Source organism: Delphinus delphis, chromosome 2 (assembly GCF_949987515.2).
Source record: "Delphinus delphis chromosome 2, mDelDel1.2, whole genome shotgun sequence".
NCBI classification, from domain to species: Eukaryota; Metazoa; Chordata; class Mammalia; order Artiodactyla; family Delphinidae; genus Delphinus; species Delphinus delphis.
In genome coordinates this window covers 173151965-173173591 of record NC_082684.1, presented here as the reverse complement: position 1 = coordinate 173173591, position 21627 = coordinate 173151965, and the positions used below count along the sequence as shown (strand labels likewise).

The window sequence follows — 21627 nt, the reverse complement described above, 5'->3', positions numbered from 1 at the left end:
TTCTAGTATACTGGAATTTACTTTCGTATATACTTTTGATGACCACAGAATTTTCCTTTGTGAACTGAGTCACTCATGAATTTCGTTTGTGCATTGTGTTGAGGATTATTAGAAATGGTGGGGGCTGAGGATTCAAATAGAAAAAGGAGGTGAAGTGAATGGTACAGAAGAAGCAAGGGGTGTACAAAGATGTCTTAGAAAAGTTAAAGGAAGAAGAAAGGAGAAGATAATTCTGATTCTTTTCTGTAAGGAGGGAAGGAGGAAGAGAAGGGAGCTGATAGTTCTGTAAGAAGAGCTAAGAAGCTGGGAGGAAGAGGAGGGAGGAAGGTGACACCAGGGGGCAGGGTTGGGAGCACAGGTCAGCAGGCCATGCATTACTGATGAGTAACACACTGCCCATGCAGATGGAGAAGCAGAAAAAACCCCAACTCCACGCACCATGTGTAACATCTGCAACAAAGCAAAACACATTGGCATGCACCTTGTTGTAGATGCCAAAGACTGGAAACCAAGAGTGCAACAGACCTCTTGACAAACTTAAGATGTGTAAGTGTCATGGATATTATTAGTGTTCTGAATTAATAATTTTATTTTAATGAATGCAAAAAAACCCGTGTATTACGGCTTTCTTAGGTGTACTCTCACACTCGGTCCCCTCCCATGGAGCAGCTCCTAGAGCAAACCCTCCCTTTCTCTGTTTTCTCAGCTCCACCTCGAGGAGGAGTTTGTTCCCTTTGGCTTGCCTGCGCTTGGAGACTCTAGGATTTAGATCTAATCTTGCTTCCCACCCATCCGTGGGGAGCTCTTCCCTGCTTCCTGGCACGACCTTGCCTGGTTCTCAGACATCAGTTTGCTTTTGCCTCACATCCCCAGCTGCAGGTCAGATGTCCCCTTCCTCACTCAAAGTCCTCAATGCATGTCTCTGTTCTGGAATCCTCTTCCATAAAAGGGGAGATTAGACACCCCTGATATTCCTGGTGCCCATGGTTTTTAAGTCAACTGTGGATTCTTCTATCATTTCTTACTTTAAGAAACCCAAGTTCAAGTGTAGAAGAAGAAGGAGGGTTATACTTATTTACATGATAACCACAGTTTACATTTAGTGGACACTTATCAAATGCCAAAGACCGGATGTGTTAAACATTTTGTATACTTTCAGTGCTGTTATTATTATCTTTCTGCTGATGAAGAAACAGGGCCACATGGTCAGAAAGTGATGGACCTGGATTTTGAACCCACGTGAATGATCTTCCCTAGACCTGACTTTGGAGGGGAAAATCTGCAACGTATTTCACTTTGTATTCCTACCATTTTGTAGAATGGCTAATATGTAAAGGGCACATGAAGAATCTTTGTGGAATGCATTCTGAATTAGGGAGGAAATGGGAGCTTTGCCAGCCAATGAAAGACAGGGTTTCAGGTTAATAGAAGATTTACTCTGGGAAAAGGAGAGAGGAGAATATTCACCTTCTAAGTCTGAGGTCATGGATTCTAAAACTATCTTAATTTGTCTTTGCTGAAGAAATTCCGAATAAGGCAGGTAAACAGGATGAGTGATAATGGTGTGGAAACAGCGACTGATTTTTATATTGCTTCCACCGAATCACGTGCAGACTGTCTGACTTGTCTATTGATCTCAGCTAGAGTTGAGCAGGTGGGCTGGATGTAAAATTCCCTAACTCGTCATTCCAAAGTCAGTCAGACCTTGAAAGCATATTTCTTTCTTTTCCTTCTAGCATGAGGGACAATTAGGAATTGGATGGCTAGATTGGGAGCAGAGAAATTATCTTTACTTTGTTTAATAATAAACACATTAGTAACACAGGAAAATTCTGTTAAAAAAAAAGTAAGTTCTTACTGAAATCATGCTGGAGACATCTGTTATTGCACTTAACAAATTTGCTGAGTGCAAGTAACCTTTAAGAAAATAGAATCATGAAAATAGTTATGTTCAAAGCTCAGAGTTAGAATTGTCCTTTGTGTTGGAGGATTCTAACCCATCCTATTTTATCCTATTCTTAAAGTTGACAAATATTTCACGAAGACAAGATCTCCCTCCACCCCCGCCCCCGTACCAAACTGTTAAGCTTTTAAACAAAGCTTGAACTAATGAAACTTTAAAAAAATGTATTCAACTTGAAATGCGCTGTGGTATGACACCTGTTTCTTAAAACGAATAACAGAATAACAAAAAACTCATCAGTTGACTTCAGTATCACCTCAAGAAAATAGCAGCTTGCCCGCTAGTTTTGCTAGTTTTGTTCTTGTGGTTGAACAGAACAGGTGTAAAACAGTGTCACATCTCTCCATAATATCAAGTTGCAGAGCCTACTTAAGGGAGTAATTTTTAAGTTCAATGGTATTACATACCTTCACATTGTTGTGCAACCATCACTACTCTCTATCTCCAGAACTTTTTTTCATCTTTCCAAAGTGAAGCTCTGTACCCATTAAACAATAACTTACCATTCTCCCTACGCTGCCTCTCTGGAGACTGCCATTCTACTTTCTGTCTTTAGGGTCTTCCTATGAGTGGAATCATGCAGTATGCGCCCTTCTGTGATTGGCTTATTTCACTTAGCATAATGTCTTCAGGGTCCCTCCACGCTGTAGCATATGTCAGAGTTTCCTTCCTTCTTAAGGCTGAATAACATTCCGTGATATGCGTGCAACACGTTTTGTTTTTCCATTCATGTCGGTCAGTGAACGCTTGGCTTGCTTCCACGTAATGCTGCTGTGAACATAGTTGTCCAAATATCTCTCTGAGTTCCTGTTTTCCAGTCTTTCGTGTATATACCCAGAAGTAGAATTCCTGGATCATATGGCAATCCTATGTTGAATTTTCTGAGCAACTGCCACTGTTTTACAGTAACTACCATTTTACATGCTCACCAACAGTGTACAAGCGTTCCGATTTTTTCACATCCTCACCCAGTACTTACTATGTTCTGCTTTTGTTTGATAGTAGCCATCCTATGAGTGTGAAGTGGTGTCTCATTGTGGTTCTGATTTGTATTTCCCTGGTGATTAGTGATGTTGGGTATCTTTTCGTGTGCTGTTTGGCTATTTGAATATCTCCTCTGAAGAAATGTCGATTTTCTTTGCCCATTTCTTAATTGCTTTACTTGGTTTTTGCTGTTGAGTTGTAGGAGTTCTTTACATATTCTGCATATTTAACCTCTTCTCATATATACGATTTGCAAATTTTTTCCCGTTCTTTGAGTTGCCTTTTCACTCTGTTGATAGTGTCCTTTAATATACAGAAGTTTTTCATTTTGAAGCAGTCCAATTTATGTATTCTTTTTCTCTTTTGTTGCTGTGCTCTTGGAGTCACATCAGAGAAATCATTGCAGAATCCAATGTGATGAAGCTTCCCCCTATGTTTTTTCCTAAGAATGTTATGGTTTTATCTCCTATATTTAGGTATTTGGTTCATTTTGAGTTAATTTTTCTATATAATATAAGGTCAGGGTCCAAATTTATCCTTTTGCATGTGGATATCCCATTTTCCCAGAAGCATTTGCTGAAAGGTGGCTACTTCTTAAGCAAGAATTGTTTTAGTGGATGTTTCCAAAGCAATTTCTTACCATTTCAAAGGTCGAACAGATAATGATTAAGTTCTGCATCACTTAGAAGTAGATTTTGACCTCTCACGAGTTGAAGAGTCCTGAAGATCTAAGATCATTTACATCCCTCAGGAAGAAGAAATAACGTAGCCTCCTAGGGCAAAGAAGGAAGATATGAAAACTGCAGGACATCCCACTGGTCAAAGTACGTCTGCCTGGTTTGCTTTTTCCAAACGGCCACACTCAGTTGGGTAGAGCGGCCTCCCTCCTACCTGACAACCTTGGAGGTTGGTGAGGAAGATGTCCTCACTTTTTCTTTGGAGTTTGGTTATTTTATTGACATTTGCTGAATCACATGGTGAAGCTGGAGGACTTGCGCTGCACAGACAAAAAAGAAATACTGACCTCCAACAGTAAGTAGACACATGGATTATTTCTGCTGATGGACTAGGGTGGGTCCTCATCAGTTTTCACAAATAACCAGGTAAGCAAAGGTGTAATTTTTCTTGAGGAAAACAATGATGTTAAAAACAGATAGGGGAAAACAGTTGTATGGTTGTATGGAAGTATCTTTTTATACACAAACTTTCCATTTATCATTTTGCAAATTAGGCAAGCATACAATTCCTAGGAGATATCTCCAGGAAATTTGCAAAGAAAGAAATGGCAGATGGGCAGGGAGAATTTGGTTGAGTTGACCACAAAGCAAAGGTGTATGCAGTCTGTCGTTAGTCGCTGAGAAACTCTGTTCTTTAGACTTCAAAGCTATGTGCCATAATCACCGATACATTCTCTGGCTTGGATTATGCAGACCTCGAATGACTGCAGAGAGAGGGAATTTAGTGTTTCTTACTGGATCAGCTCAAAACATTGAATTTAGAACTGGATCCCGGGGAAAAATTAAATTAAATGATGAAGACCTTGGCGAATGTTTACATCAGGTAATACACTGGAAATGCATTGAAGTAGTTTTGTATATTTGTATATGGTTACTTGATTGAACAGGCCTATGGGGTTTTTTTGGTTTTTTAAAATTTATTTTATTATTATTTTTTATACAGCAGGTTCTTATTAGTTATCTATTTTATACACATCAGTGTATACATGTCAATCCCAATCTCCCAATTCGTCACACCACCACCACCACCCCCTGCCACTTTCCCCCCTTGGTGTCCATACGTTTGTTCTCTACATCTGTGTCTCTATATCTGCCTTGCAAACCAGTTCATCTATACCATTTTTCTAGATTCCACATATATGAGTTAATATATATTTGTTTTTCTCTTTCTGACATACTTCACTCTGTATGACAGTCTCTAGGTCCATCCACGTCTCTACAAATGACCCAATTTTGTTCCTTCTTATGGCTGAGTAATATTCCATTGTAGATATGTACCACATCTTCTTTATCCATTCGTCTGTCAATGGGCATTTAGGTTGCTTCCATGACCTGGCTATTGTAAATAGTGCTGCAATGAACATTGGGGTGCATGTGTCTTTTTGAATTATGGTTTTCTCAGGGTATATGCCCAGTAGTGGGATTGCTGGGTCATATGGTAATTCTATTTTTAGTTTTTAAAGGAACCTCCATACTGTTCTCCATAGAGCTGTATCAATTTACATTCCCACCAACAGTGCAAGAGGGTTCCCTTTTCTCCACACCCTCTCCAGCGTTAATTGTTTGTAGATTTTCTGATGATGCCCATTCTAACTGGTGTGAGAAAGAGGCCTGTGTTAATCTGCACTTTGAATCTTTAGCACAGGGAACATATCGGAGGTGAAACAAGTCCTTGGAAAGAACAATGCCCTAGGGTTAATGAGGGGTACAGGTAGTATTTCTAGCAGGAAGTGGCTCACTGTGTAGGCTTATTTACTGTAATCCACAGAAGGTGCAGAGGGTGATAGTGGGGCCTCTTTGCAAGGGGACCGAGGATGGAGGGGGACCATAGAAAGTGGTAGATGTGACCAGTTTACTTTTGCCACACAACAGACTTGGCCAGTTATTCTCCTGTCTTATTGAATGCTTTCAGTGCTCATTATTTTCTGCATCACGCAGGCCTGTCCGTCATAATGTTAGAAGTTGGTATTTAGAGCTGCTTATGGGCTGTCCACTGTGCTCAGCACTTTGTGTGCATTGTCTCCTCTAACCCTCACAGCTGCCCCATGAGGTTGGCGTTACGATTACCCCTTCAGTAAGGGAGGTAGAGGAACTCTGCAGCCACATGTCCAAAGACATACATTAAATGGCTGAGCCAAGATTTAAAACCTGAACAGTCTCATTCCAAGCCAGGCCTCTTTACGTGCATTCTAAAGGGAAAATATGCAGATGGAAAATTCCTTGATATATTGTCACTGAAAGGGTAAATGGAATTATGCCACGGCCATTTTAGTCCAATGTTTATTATACGTGGCATTGTTCTGGTTTTTCTAATAATGGGCAAGACCTCGGGGCTTAAAATAGAATATACTACTCAAATTTTAAAAATGTTATTCTTATATACATGATTCTTTCACTAGCGTTCTCTTCCTCCTCCTTTTTCTTCTCCTCCTTTTTCAAATTAGATCCAGGAAAACAAAGATGATATTACGAACTTAAAAAGAGGTGCAGTTGGTCTGCCTCAGAATATTTCCAGTCAAATCCACCAGCTCGATTCCAAGGTGAGTCTGACCTCCCCACCCTCAGAGCAAATGGGTTCTCCTTAATTCAACCTTGTAAATAATTCTTTCTCAGAAGATATACCAAACGTGTATCCTCTTTAGAAATGTAGTGCTGTGATCGTGGGCTTTTTGGTTAAATGACCCAGCTCTAGTAGAGGGTGTAGAGGTGGTGATGGACCGCGGTTGGAAATTCTGTGACCAGAGCTTGTGGCGTAAGTCGGCTTTGCTCACGTGCTGATAGCACAAGGTGGTTGGATCACTGTCACTTAGGAAAATTCCCAGAGTCACCATGCACAGAGAATCAACGAAACAACTTATCATTGGGTTGTACTTCTTAAAAAAAAAAAAAATGCATGCCATAGAAGAGAGTAGGAAGGAAGGGAAGCCTGGAAGGGAGAGAAAGGAGTAGGGAAAAGGCAATAAGAAAAGGAACAAACAGATAAAGTAAGTCCGCAGCAGAAGGTATTAGGAAAATATGTCACAGGCTAACATTATATGTGACGTGCCTTTGAACCAGCTAACGGATGTTTTCTCCTCCCTACTGCTAGCTCGTGGATCTTGAGAGAAAATTTCAAAGGTTACAGCAGGTAAGTCCCGTACCTACTAGAGAGCCAACATCTTTCATTGAAAATACACTAGAATCATTGATGGAGCTGGTATTCTTAAGGTGGATGGAGAATCAATATCAAGGACTTTGCTTTTTCCGTGATTTAATTCTCATCACAAGTAAAAAAAATTTTTTTGGAGTATAGTTGATGTACAATGCTGTGTTAGTCTCTGCTGTACAGCAAAGTGACTCAGTTATGCATCTACATATAGCCACTCTTTTTCAGATTCTTTTCCTATATAGGTCATTACAGAGTATTGAGTAGAGTTCCTTGTGCTCTACGGTAGGTCCTTATTAGTTACCTGTTTTCTATATAGTAGTGTGTCTATGTCAATCCCAATCTCCCAATTTATCTCTCCCCCCACCTTTTCCTCCTGGTAACCATAAGATTGTTTTCTACATCTGTGACTCTCTGTTTTGTAAATCAGTTCATTTAATTCTCATCACAAGTCATGCTTCCCAGGACACAGATGAAGCGAAGTGAGCCTCAGAGAGATGAAGGTCGCTGGGCATGTGAAGTCCTCTGACTCTGAGTTTAGCCGTCCATGTGCTCCGCCTCTTCTGCTGGCGCTTTTTAACCGTGCAACTTCAGGCTGAAGCTGGCCAGCTAGCGACCACCCAACTTGCCGATTCTGGCATCCAGGCCTCGGCTTTCCAAGGCCTTACATTTTCTCTAACGTTAAACTTAGAAGTCTAGGATGTATCTCAAAATATTCCAAATCTTAAAAGTATATTTGCTGGTAATTAAATCTGAACAATTGATTAGAATAAACCTTCCATAACTTTACTACATGCTTGTAAACTAGTCCTTGTGATTTTAGACTTCTTACCCCTTTTGTAGGGAGCTGACATTTTTGAGACTTTCATGGGAGCTGTAAGCTTCCACGCAGAGAAACGCATAGAAGGTCTCCATATTTTAAATTTTGAACAGAAGCAAGGGAATCCCAGGTTAAGAGTCCCTGCTCTAATGTTCTTGGTCTGTTTTTGATTATGCTTCACATGTTGTCCTCTACTTCGGTGTTTTACATTTGGTGAACAAGTTCATGTATTCTTTTTACTGGCTTTGGTAATAAATTGCCCTCTCAGCCTTTTATCTTTTTATGGAGTAGCTGAGGAATTAGAAATGAGCAGGGCACAGCACGAGAGTTTTCAGTCTCCTAGAGTGCTTCTTCATTCCCACCAAAGGTCAAGAACTGGAGGCCATGGTCCAATTAGCTCAGACTGTCCTCCCTCTGCCCATCCCCCCGGGAAGAGTTTTTAATGATTTAGGAATGGAAGTGCCTGCCTGCCTTTGGATGGGGCAAGTGCGCTCTGGGCACCACAGTCCCCCGAGTTCCCTATTGTCTTCCTCCTGACTGCTTGCGGATCCCACTTCCTGCTGGGCCCCCGTGGGCTTTTGAGTTTTTCATCCTCAGCGTTGTCTTGTATGCCAGAAAAAACTCTAAGTGAGTTTGTGGTTAATTTTTAATAGTATCCTGTGATGGACAGAGCTAATTGTGGTACTGGCACAAAGATAGACAGAATAGTGCAAGAAAACAGAGGCCAGAAAGAGACCCCCAAAGGTATGGGCACCTGACTTATTACAAAGGTGGAGAGAGAATGGGCTTTGCACTAAATGGCGCTGAGTCAGCCTGCCATCCTCTGCTCTCAGTTTCATCTGCAAACGGAGGGAACAGACTTCATTTTCTCTCTGAGTCACCAAATATTTTTTTTTAATGTGAAGAATAATTTGCCCCTATTTTAATTTTTAAAACAGAATTAGACAAAGATTAGGTGAAATTAACGGGATAGCTTTCCTTGCATAATCACTTGTCCTCTCTAAAGAAGTTTCCTCTGCCCCCAAAGGCATTACATATCTTACAAGACTGGAACTGGTAGCTGACATAGGGTAAGATTCCCCAGGTTCTATAGACAAAGGCAGGTCTGTCTGTGACTCTGGTCTGAAAGCAGTCATGTGAGCACGAGACTGGAGGGTGTATCTAACAGGCCACATTTCCAATAAAGGGTCCTGGAGTGAAAAGAGTTCAGTTATCTTAACCCAGGGGAGGAGGGGTGGCAGCAAAAGATGATCCTATTTCAAATGCTTATCTGGAGGCACCAAAGATAAGAACAACAGCAACAGAACCGGAACAAGAGAAACGTCCATGTGATTCCCACAGCTGAAATCTGGACCCGTGTCCACCAACGTACGTTTGTCAGGTGAACAATGCTTTTCCAAAGAGTAGAGTGAGAATCCTCACCTGCCACTCATGCCTCATCCCATCCCTGGTTAAATGCACGTTAATAGTGAAGGAATGTGAATAGGCCTGATGATATCAAACGCTTTGTTTTTTCATAAGAGAGTTGATATGAAGAAGAATTTAAGTAATGGATTGAAAGTCTGGAGGAAGACCCTCCATTGATCAGGAGTAACATGTAGTTTTATACACATACCCGCTCTGGAACACGGAAAGCACGATTGTCTCGCTGACCCTCCTGTCTTTGTTTCAGACACATGACAGAAAGGTCTGCAGCAGCAATCCGTGTCAGCACGGGGGAACCTGCCTCAATCTCCAGGATTCCTTCTTCTGTATCTGTCCCTCACAGTGGAAGGTGAGTCACTCGGGCTTTGGTTAAGGATGGTGAGTCAGCATCGGTGGTTTCCTTGGAGTCCTTCAGACATATTTAATTCTCCATCCAAGGTTTCTAGGATTCTGTGGTCTCCTGAATCAGAATGAATGACACCATGTACGCCAGCATCCAAACAGCGGCGGGCATGATTCTATCCCCCACTGAATACTAAGCCATCTTAAGGAGGGTTCACTGGATTGGATACTACATGTTATTCGGGCTAGCATGAATTTAAATTGTTCAGCCTTGAAAGTACTGAACAAATCTTGATATAGCCTGTACATTTTCCTGCCCTTTTCTATTAATGGTGAACATGTTCCTGACATGTGCATTAAAAAGAAATTATGTGACTATTCCCAGGCAGAGCTCCGTAGCGAAATGAGGGTTAGCCTGTATAAGGATTCTTCTCTTGTGACTGGTGTGATCCGCGAAGAGCTCTTTGTCTCTGTTGGGCCATACCTGAGTTCCAGAGGAAGGATGACTGGAGACCAGTCTCAATTTTAATGTATTTGGCTCGACCAAGGATTTCTTTCCTGTCCGTGTTTAAATCCTTCATCGTATCCTGGGAAGACTGGCCCCGGATGCCTCTGTGACCTGCGACACTTGACTTTGTTCTTTGTCTGAACGCAGGGTCCTCTGTGCTCCGTTGACGTTAACGAATGTGAGATTTACTCAGGAACACCCTTGGGCTGCCAGAATGGAGCCACGTGTATAAATACAGAAGGAAGTTACAGGTAACTTTTTTTCTTTCCTTTTTTTTTTCTTAAACCAGTAAGTATTTATTTTTCATACTCACAGGTCTGCATATTAGCCACGGTGGCTCTGCCTCATTTCGGTTTGGTCTGCAGGTCTCGTTCTTAGGTGTGGGCTGGAGGTGTCCCAGCTGCCTGAGAAATGTCCTTCTCATGGCCAAGGTCAAAAGCCCCCAGAGAGTTAAACAGAAATATGTAACGTCTCTTAAAGCTTTAGCTCAAAACTGTCACTTTTGCCTGTTTTTTTGTTTTTTTAAAAAAATATTAGGGTGTGTTTTTTAAGGACTAAGACATCCCCTGGTTAAAAGTGTCCAAGATTAAGTATCTGTATTACCAGCAAAATTAGGTGCTCCCTGGGGAAGTCACGTGGTGCTCATTGAACATACACATAGCTATTGACTTAGATGGAAGAAAGCTTGTGTGACCTCAGCTCTCACCCCATGAAGAAATTCTTTCTCTGGAATCTCTGAGGAACGGGAAGGAGGCCACCATGGCTGGGGTAGAGTGAGGATGGCCCGGGGCAAGATGAGGCTGAAGGGTTAGTAGGAGTCACAGCATCAAAGCGGCAGCCACTGAGGAGCCTTACATAGAAGAGGGAGGGACCCCCCCCCCCACCCCCCGCATACCAGCGAGCCCCTGCTGCCCTCACTCCACAGAGCGGAGAGCTGACAGATCACATCAGGACATCTCCATTCAAGCGCTAAGTGCAGTGTTAGCCGTAACCAGAGCAGAGATTGAACCGAGGTTTTCTTCACGCGGTTAGCGCTCACTGTCTTTCTTCAGTTGGCCATCAGGCCCTCACCACAGTCGTCAGGCCTCCCCCGTCTTCTCTTCTGATTGCCTCTGTCACATGGCTCGTCCGCAGCACTGTTGAGCTCCACTCAGGCATCGCCCTCTGCGGGAAAACTCCCCTTCCCTTACGAAGCCGACTCAGGTATCCCGATGCGTCCATGCTCCCTTCAAACTCTAGGAATGTTGGTCTTTAAAGCCACACTGGCTGATGCACTATCTTGTTAAATAATCAAGTCCAAACATGTATGGCAGGTCAATGTCAGACTGTTTCTGTAGTTTCTTAAAAATCACTTTAAAAAACCCTCAAACCTCTAGACATTATCTTTCCCTATAGTTTGGTGGATCTCCTATATTCTGTGATTATTAAAAGATAAAGAAATTGGTTCTGTTATGACAAAATCTCTGGGTGTGACCTCACTGGAGTAAAGAGCAATTATTTACTCTCTCGCTAGTGTCCCTGATGTCTTGTTCTTCAAGTCCCTTGTAACAATCCATTCTGACCTTTCCAGCAAAAATGAGCACAGTAATTTTGGTTTTGGCCTTGTCATCTGTTAACACATGATTTTCTCAAAGAGCAACCGCAATCTTCCTCTTTTTCATTTAGTTGATCCTTTTGTTCTTTTGACCTGATGTTAAAAATGTTTGCTCATTGCAAGTTACAAACTTCACTCATTCAGGCTTCTGGTGGATGTGTCTGTGAGTTTAAGTGTCACGCACATTGTACCGCCTGTGATGTAAATGAACTATTACATTATTAAAGAGCCTTTTACTCTCTGGATTTTGTTTCTCATTTAAAGGAACCCCCTGATCCCTGCTTTTATAAACATTCAAGCTTGGGCCAGATCCAGAATGCAGGTCTAATCTTTCATTGCCTTGAAAGCATTATCTCCTCATTTCTGTTTATGGGCATTTATCAATGAGAATTGCTGCTTGCAGATATCAGTGGCAAATCACTCCTAGCATGAATCATCCCGCCTTCCCGTTACTGAGGAATGTCCTGGAGATTAGTTCTCACTCTTGATCTTGTGTTATCATCACTGTCTTCTGGAGTCTCGCAAGTCAACACAATAACAGATGTGTGCAGCAGGGAGTGGAGACCCATAGACGAAGCCAAAATCGTTTTTTTCCCCCCAGGACAAACTTGTATTTTTACCCCTGCAAAACGGAAAAGAAAAGAAAAATTTTAACACAAGTATTTGCTGCATGTCAGAGGTTAATTTTTCCAGATACAAACGAGAAGGAGGGAGGGAGGGAGGGAGGGGGAGAGAGAGAGAGAGAGAGAGAGAAGGGAGGGAGGCCATTGTATTTGTTGAGAGCTGCCTAAATGGCAGATTCAACTGGATAGGGCAGCACTGAATTATTTCCTCTTGCACCGTCCTATCAAAGAAAGCCCGGGGCCTGATTGTGCTGACCCTGGGAATGGTTTTGGTTTCTAGTTTCTGCCCTTCATAGCGTTGCTGGAGTACGCTAGGGAGCACAGCACTTCACTCTGGTTTCTTCTTGCTGTGGGGATGCTTTATGAAGCCTCACAAATTCCAGCTGATTATCTGTGACCTAAATACTTTCATTCAGGCATATGATGAAGTCTTTCTGAAGGAATAAAAGAGCATATATCGAAAAATGTACATGAGCATAAGATTAAACGCTTGCTCTGTGGAATCTATGTGGAATGAAACAAAGATCCTTTAGATATTTTCTCGAGTTCTACTGATTACGTGAGGTGAAATCCTTGTTAATCCGTAGCTTCCCTGAGACTAGAAGCCCCTTCTGGAAACTTCTGTGGGCAGTGGATGAAGGCAAGCTTGAGACCCTGTCGGGTAATCTGGGTGTGCAGACATGTGTCTGTGGCGAGCAGGGTTTGCTCTGGATTTGCAGGCTTCTCCATTCTCTGACTCTTAGAGCCCACTCACTTGAGGGAGACAAAGGAGTCTTTATTTACGGGGATTCATAACTTTTAATTATAAAGACCTTTGAAAGACAAAGCGCTATGCAAATACTAATTCATTGGAAGCCCCATTTCACAGAAAAATTTCTGGTAAAAATTCTTTCTTGGAGTAACGAAAGTAGAGCAGGAAAAACCATCGTCTGTTTCCCCGACTCCTGTGGCTCGTGGTCTTGTCCCAAGCGCTCAGACAGCTCACAGGTAATGTTTTGCCAGTTCTCGATACTGTTATTGCCTCTTTATTCTGAAGAAGTGATTCCTATTGTTTCCTGCTGACTATGGGTGTAAGACAGTCCGTGGGACCCACATTTGCCATGCATGGACGGTGCATGTTATATACCTCAGGCTCAGATCTAGAAGGCTTTCTAGGGCAAAAAAAAAAAAAAAGTTGAGGTTTTTGTTTTTTCTCCAAGAACACAATGGTGTTTATCATATTTTATTTTACTTATTTCCATTCTTATCACTGGTAGATTTTAAAACAGGCAGAGCTTATGATGGAGGATCATCTGGTTTTAGCTCAGATTGTAGTTAAGTATTAAACGTATTACATCTTTTAGTTAGTCAGTTATATTAATATTGAACCACGGAACCAACACAAGTTAAACTATGACCATGAAAATATATGTGACCTCGTCTCACCTGCCAAATGCACTTGCAGCGTTTTTGAAGATGGAAAAGCCTAGTTTTTCTTCTGCTGGGACCAAATCAGCCATAGAAGGTCGTTACAAAAGTGACTTCTTCAGGGAGGCATATAATTCACTACTCTTTTTCCTTAAGGGTGTATCCAGACACCTTGAGAATATACATTTTGCATGCAAACACTGTTACGTTAAAAAGACATGTAAAAATGGAAAGTCTTCAACTAACTGTCCCTTTCAGAACATGGGAATGCGATGTGGAAAAACAATAGTACAGGGATAACACTGACCTACGTTTTAATTCATCTTCTGCCAATTGCTAATTCTGTGCCTTGGGCAATTTGAACCTTGCCAATAAAATGGGATTAAAAATATTTGTCTTTGAGGATCATAGTAAGGAAATTGCTCTTGTATTTGGCTTCCTTCCTCCCCTTAGGCTTTCTTCTTCTCCTCGTGTTATCTAAACTTAATGAAAGAAGTATACTTTGTAGCTCATTAGGGAAGTGCTGTAGGATTAAAATATATTCTTCTCCAAATGACAATAGCAAGGGAGAAGGAAGAGAGAGGATTTAACTGCAGCTCTTCTCAAATTTCAAGTCCTTTTCCAATAGTAAAGCACTTAGTGATAAGATAAATGCACACTTTCCTGAGCACTTCCTACAGGAAAATGCCTTTAGACCCCAAGGTGAAAATAGTGTTCATAGATTGGCACTTATATTTTACAAGAAACAGAGGCAGAGGGAGTTATTATTACATGGTCTAAGGTGAAGAGTTAACAGGAAGGGTCAAGACCTAGGCAGTCTTGTCCCATGGGTTCCTGAATACTCAGGCTTCTCATACATCACAGACTCAGAAAGCTAGTAATCGTTGGTTTAAAGATTAAAAAAATTTTCTTTTGGTGGGTGGAGGTGCTGGTAAAATAAACTTTTAGCCAGGAAGCCACCTGGATCAGATCCTCAAATGTGTGCAAGAGATGGTCCAAAGTCCTGCCGTCTCCAAGAGTCTAATTAAATTGTCTGAAAGAATATTCTGTGTAAGGCTGGGAGAGTGAAGAGGAAAGGGAAGAGAATATGAGAGGGGGAGTGTGGAAAAAGAGAGATGAGAAGAAGATAAACAGCTATGGGTAAGGAATGAATAATTGAATTTCTTTTGAAGTTTAATCATGTATTGCTGTCAATCTATGACCTTAATGAGAAAGGCAACCTTGGAATGCTCAGAAATGTGATTTATTAATGGAACAGGTTTTACAGAATTAGATATTGATGTTGCAAATTGCATGGGACACACTTATACCAAAAAAGTATTTATCTGAAATGCAAATTTTCAACCGGGCATCCTGTATCTTTATTTGCTAGGCCTGGCAACCCCACATGTGAGTGCCTGAATGGTTTTCACCATACTCTGACTCTCCATCTCTGGCCACATTCGTTGGTCTCTTTCTTCCTGAGAACCCACTCGAAGGTGCCACCACTGCAGTTGTTTCTGGGGCCTCCACGGCTACACAGAGTTCTGTGCCCAGAGTGTGGCTCCCAGAGCTTCTCCAACAGCCAAGCTCCCCTTTCCCTCACTGCCAATCACACACTTGTTTTTATCCATGGACATCAGCTGAGCTCTTTGTGCCTCAGCACATATCGTTAAAAGAGCTTCTTTAGGGCTTCCCTGGTGGCGCAGTGGTTGAGAGTCCGCCTGCCGATGCAGGGGACACGGGTTCGTGCCCCGGTCCGGGAAGATCCCACATGCCGCGGAGCGGCTGGGCCTGTGAGCCATGGCCGCTGAGCCTGTGCTGCTCCACAACGGGAGAGGCCACAGCAGTGAGAGGCCCGCGTACCGCCAAAAAAAAAGAGCTTCTTTACCAGGTAGACCGGCCCCTTTTCCAGAACACTCAGAAACTAGTTCACGGTCCATGGCCACACAGGTCCTCCTTGTACCTTGACTCTGCCCTCGGCCCCAATGGCCAGCATGGCTCAAGTCAGGCAAACAGTGCCCTGCGGGCCTGGCTCTCACTCCATCAGCTGTGCTCAGACCTGTGTAAAGAAGTGTAGCTCAGTGATTCCTCTACCTCCCCCACCCACTTCCCCCAGCCATCTCACACCATCCACGTTCCCTCTGAAGCTGCAGGACAGATATAAAACTAACTCAGCAACTTTAAGATTACCATAGCTTAAAACAACTTTGCTTATTTGATTATTACTGAACTGAAATCTCATGACAAAGCACCCACAGCTAGTTTAGGTAATATGTGTTAATTACATCTTGTGAGTTACAATGTGACAATGAAAGAAATGTTACTATGTTAACTCCTGTCTTATGGATAGAAGTGTTGCCCTTGTAGTATAATCATCATCATCATAGACTCTGAGATGTGGATATACCACTGTCCGTGAGGTTATGCAAGCCTAGAGAATATTCGGGAATTTATCCGTTCAGTCAAGGTCACCTGTGCTTACTGGCGTGTCCAGCTGGTTGGCCTATGAACGGCTGCGATGATCTCTCCCTTTACCGTCCTGATGAACTCCGTCCCCCTTAGTTTATAGATGGCTGACCTTTGAAAGCACTGTTTGATGACCTGATAGCAGAAGAATTTATAGTGGTAGTCGTGCCCTCTCACCCCATATTTGAGATGATAACACGTTTACTCAATCTGCCACTTAAAGAAGCACACGGTGATTTTCTCCCAAGACGCCAGCCAGGAAGTCTGATTTGCTGGTTTATGATTCCACGTGAAGATCACTGACCCGCAATCGGAATTACTGCTATTTTTTTTATTGACGCTAAGAAACAGGTCCTGACGTTGTGCTCTGTGTGACCAACAGTTGTCTCTGCTCGCCTGACACCCACGGCCCCCAGTGTGCATCCAGATACGATGACTGTGAGGGGGGTTCCCAGGTGCGCTGTGTCCACGGCATCTGCGAGGATCTGGTCCGAGTGCAGGCTGGAGAGGTGGGTGTCTTCCGGAGCGGGACCCCTCGGGAGAGGCCTGGGTATTAGTTCCTCGCTCTGCGTAGCTGTGTACAAGCTGGACCCTGTGGGGCTGCAGAGGGGAGCCACGTCCTGCCCTTAAGCCGGCCTCAGATGAGGAAGGTTGTGACCGTTGTCTATAAATAAACAGAAAACGGGACCCAGAGGTTGATTTCATTATATAAATCCGAGCTTTCTTTTTTTATGATTCGTCCATGAATCTCCCTGTGAGGCATGACCTTCTCTTGGCCTTGTGAGTTTTAACGTTGACAAGACATGGCAACACAAAAGGCCTGCCCTTGTTTGCAACCATTTTAAGGAATCTGGATTTTTCTGGCCCCTGAGCCCCTGTGACTGCTGCAGACTCCACTTCCCTGAGCGTCCCCTGTGCTCTGGGTCCTGGCGACCTTGATTCCTGGCCTTCAAGGTCACCCAGCCCTGGCCCACTTGGCCTTGCTGGAGACCTTCCGGTCTTTATTTTTAGTTCTATTTTTCTGCCCATGTGATGGAAAATGGTTCCCTTCCAGCCGTGGTGAGAGGGGTGGTGGTGGGTGGAACCTTCAAAAAGGAAACAAACAGAATTGACTTTCCAAGGTCTGTGCCTACATGGGTGTTTTTCCCTCTAAAACCAGAGCAGGCTGAGTTGATTGACTTTAATTATATTGACTTATAGCTCTTGATTGTTGTTACTCTTTCCCAGGCATCTCTGGGGGCAAATGACAGGTTTCCCTTATTCTAAAATAAAGCCGTTTCTCTTTTTTTCATGGTCTGGTCTAAATGCTTAATCATATGGGAAGAAAAAGAGAAGCCACTCGATTGGTCTCGTGGAAATGAACGTTAGAGGAAAGATCAGCTGTGGGCTCGGAGAGATTTTCAAACGCTTTTCATGCTCATTTTCCTTGATTGCTTTTTCTCACACCCTTGTCGTCCTGCCAGCCCAAGTACAGCTGCCTCTGCGATGCCGGGTGGACGGCCCCGTCGAACAGCACGGCCTGCACGCTGGACAGAGACGAGTGCAGCCTCTGGCCTCCGCCCTGCTCAGCGCTTGTGCAGTGTTTCAACACGCCGGGCTCCTTCTATTGTGGCGCCTGTCCCGCAGGTATATGGACGTGTCCCCACCTGGCCACAGATGCCTGGCAGCCAGGCAAAACGCCAGAACCAAGTTCCTTCCACTGCCGAGGGATAAGAATGCCATTTTCAGGACAGCTTCCGATCCAGTTTCATGTCCCGATGCACTAAGTCCCGCTCCAGGCCATCTTACTGCTGCAGCAATTCAACAGAAGAAATGGGGGGTTTGTCCCAAAGTGTGCCGGAGTCAGATCTCGGGGCCAGGGTTAGCCATAGAGTTCGGGAGGTCAAACGTTTGGTTGCTATGGCTGTGAACCGATTAGACTTGAGATCAAAAGACATGTGCTCTGGTTCCACGTTTTGTATGAACCAGATGATTGTAGACTTGGGCAAACTGAGCTCTGACTGTGTTCACTGGAGTCCAGTAGTCCTCACCTGGGTGTGTTGTTAGAAGACCCTGGGGCCTGGCTGTAAATAGGGTCGTCCAGCTCCATCACAGACCCAGAGAGACCGAACCTCCAGGGTAGGTCCCTGAGAATGTGGACTCAGGGCTCAGAGACTGCCTGGGTTTGAGTCAAAGCTTCATTTCTTACTGTGAGATCACCATCCTCCCTTCAAGGCATGCTTGCAGAGCACCTACTGTGAGCTGAGCACTGCTCTGGGTGCACTGGTAAGCGATCGACCAGACCCCAGAGAGTTTACAAGGCCCGTCTGCACTCCCTGGGTGTTCTTAGAAAGCGGAACCCAAGGAGAATATAATAACGGCAGCTATTCCTTATGAGAATGTCATTAAGGCACTGTGCTAGGCAATTTCTAATTCATGCAGCTACAACAGAAACAAGAAACGGTAGGAATTAGTATTATTCCCATTTCGAAGTGTAAAAACTTGAACCTCAGAGAAGGTAAATAACTTGCCCAAGATCTAAGAGCTTAGCCTCAGTCAGGATCCAAACCCAGGTCTGCTTGGCTCTGGGTGAGAGCTGAGCTGCTGGGTTCTCCCTTATCCTCTCTTGCCAGGGAACCTCACGTGCCTGTTGGTTCACTTAGCAATGTCTGGTTTAGTGACTTTCTTCATCTTACATGTTTAGATCTTGTACAACTAGAAAGACACCTAAGAAAACACGTCAAGACCTTTTCCTTCTTAGTTCTCAGGGGCAAGCAAAATGTGCAAATAATCATGTTCTTGAAGGTAATTTGCCAATGACAGTCTTTAAAAACTAGAAATCAGAAAAGTAAATCATTTAAAGTATAACCTGGGCAAAGGTGTTCTTACATTTTTCTTTTCATTGTTGGAGAGGAAAAAGAGAAACACAAACTTTTTGTTTTCCTGTCAGTCACCTTAGTTTTCCCTGAATATCAAAGCAATATATGCTCTTAAAAAATATAAAGAAACTATAAAATTATGAAAAAAACAACAGAAAAAAAATATAGTCATCACTCAGAACCACACTAATGTTTGAACGTATTTCCTTCCAGCTTTTTTCTATGCATTCAATTATTCACCCACAAATACGATAATTTTCTTAGGTAGATTTTTAGAAGGGGTCCCTACTTAGATCAAAGAAAATAAATATTTTAAAGGATTTAAAATGTTTTAAAAATTCTTATAATTTTAAATCATTTCAATTGAGTAATAAAACTCAACAGTTGAATAAAACAGCTGTGTCTCAAGTAACATGATAATCCCTTCCTTCTTCAAGCCCCTTCTCCTGATGAGACCACTCTTAGCAACTGGTTCTCTCCTCTTCTGCCTTTTCCTTCACTCATACAAACACACAGACCTATATGCAGGTTTAAAAACAATTCTTTCCCCAAACTGGGATCACAGCTCTGCATATATTTCTAAAATTTGGTATTTTCAATTAAAATACATAAGGGAAAATTCTTTCAATGTGTGTGCACATGTTATTAAAATAGCTTTTAGCATCCAGTGGTATAGATGAGTCATAATATTTTCAGCTATGCTCCTATAGACCATTGAGAGTTTTTTTTCCCATTAAACAATGCTGCAGTAGATACCAGCTTACCTACATCTTTATGTACTGATAGTTTTATCATTGCAGAATAAGTTTTAAGAAGTGGAATTGTTAGTCAAAAGGTATGTATTTTAAAATTTTAAATGAATACTCCTAGATCTCTTTCCCGATAGGTTTTATTAATTTAACTTCGGACTAACAGCATATAAGACTACCCCATGTGCCCACCTCTTTGCCGGAATTTGATCGTAAGTATTTAAAACAAGTTTTGCCAATCTGATAGGTAGAGTATATCTCATTTTAATCAGTGGTTCCTTACACAGTTAAGCAGGTTTTCATGTGTTTTTAACTATTGAAGAGCTAACTTTTCAAACCTGTTTTTCTAGGCTGGCAAGGAAATGGATACATTTGTGAAGATATCAATGAATGTGAGATAAGCAATGGCGGTTGTTCTGTGGCTCCACCTGTTGCGTGTATAAACACACCTGGCTCTTACCACTGTCGTCCCTGTCCACCAGGTGCTACACCAAATTTCCTGATACCCTTACAGGCAAAACATGCATTTGAAAACAGGCTCTTGTGTTCCGTTGTAAATATGACTTACGTCTAAGGAGACAAACTGAATAGGGCAAAAAGTTTTACTTAACTTATGGATCCAGGGCACATTAGTTCAGCTATGTTATAAGAAAGAAAGAAAACATATTTTGAATATCAGTGGAAAACAATAAGCCTTTACAAACTGTGAAATAGCCTCTTGAGATAATGCAGAACTTGACAGATTTTCTCTATGGATCACAGACGTATTGTTACCACAAATAATTTATTAATATAATGAACTCATGAGATGTTTTCCATATAAAGTTTACTTAATAACAGACATAATAGTAGGCATACCATACATGTGAGTTTCCCTTCTCTTCCGGAAAGAAGTCATGACTCCTATTCTCTAATCTAAACTGAGTTACTATCCAAGAAGTTCAGGGAGTTCTAAGGGGTAAACTGAAACCCTGTATGTTTTATTAACATGAAATAACAGTACTTTGGACTTTTAGAATAATTCAGCTCCAAGATCTTCAAAGTCACTGTAATTAAAAAATGTCAACTTCCTTAGTGTCAGCACTTTCTAAGTCTCCCAGTAGTTTCATTTGTCTTCTTAGTTTTATTTGTGTCATTAGAAACAACCCTGAATGTTGTTTCTGAAATCAGTTTCCTAATTCTTGTTGTCCGTTTTATTTTTTTAATATTTATTATTTTATTTATTTATTTGGTTGCACTGGGTCTTAGTTGTGGCTCGTGGGCTCCTTAGTTGTGGCTTCAGGCCTCCTTAGTTGCGGCATGTGGGCTCCTTAGTTGGGGCAGGTGGGCTCCTTAGTTGCGGCTCGCCAGCTCCTTAGTCATGGCATGCAAACTCTTAGTTGCGACATGTATGTGGCATCTAGTTCCCTGACCAAGGATTGAACCCAGGCCCCTTGTATTGGTAGTGTGGAGTCTTATCCATTGCGCCACCAGGGAAGTCCCTGTCCATTTTCTTAACTATGGAATTTTATTTATGACATATTACATTTACATTTTATGTTTTGATGGTGGAAGATCTGTGGTTGGTCTGGTTCCTGTGATATTTGATTCTCAGATTGGGATTCTTCTTGCATATTCCTGACGTTGCTTTTCATGCCCCTGCTCTTGCTGTGATCAGGGTACCAGGGCGATGGAAGAGTCTGCGCCCTCATAGACCTCTGCTCGGTCAATAACGGAGGCTGCCACCCACTCGCGTCGTGCTCCTTGGTTCTGGGTAATGACTCATCTCTCCCTCTGGTTTGGGGTATTTTAATATGACCTTCTAAAGCAAATCAACATTTTAAAATCAAAATCTTCTATTTTCAAAATTCTTACTTTGGTCTCTTCAAACCAAAAGTTAATCCATGTTCTAAAACTGTACATTTGGATTTTAAAAATGCAATAGGCTATGCTCTTTTATTATCTGCTCTAATTTTTGCAATTATTTCCCAAGATAATTAAGCCAGCTGGTAGATGCATGACTGTATTCCAGCAGGAAGGAGAAA

At 42.4% G+C, this 21627-nt stretch overlaps 1 protein-coding gene across 3 annotated transcripts in view; it reads left to right on the top strand.

Moving 5' to 3' along the window:
* Nucleotides 1–21627, top strand: part of CUBN (cubilin) — a 280926-nt gene that overhangs the window by 12914 nt on the left and 246385 nt on the right. For 2 of the 3 annotated variants that reach the window (XM_060006307.1, XM_060006306.1), the window contains exons 2-11: nt 3699–3979; nt 4378–4507; nt 6129–6224; nt 6773–6811; nt 9322–9423; nt 10072–10175; nt 16379–16505; nt 17460–17622; nt 19954–20085; nt 21261–21356. In XM_060006307.1, the coding sequence (XP_059862290.1) occupies nt 3867–3979; nt 4378–4507; nt 6129–6224; nt 6773–6811; nt 9322–9423; nt 10072–10175; nt 16379–16505; nt 17460–17622; nt 19954–20085; nt 21261–21356 (1102 nt within the window). In that variant the 5' untranslated portion in view covers nt 3699–3866. Of the gene's footprint in view, nt 1–3698; nt 3980–4377; nt 4508–6128; nt 6225–6772; nt 6812–9321; nt 9424–10071; nt 10176–16378; nt 16506–17459; nt 17623–19953; nt 20086–21260; nt 21387–21627 lie in introns of all 3 variants that reach the window. The other variant, XM_060006305.1, reaches the window with a different exon arrangement.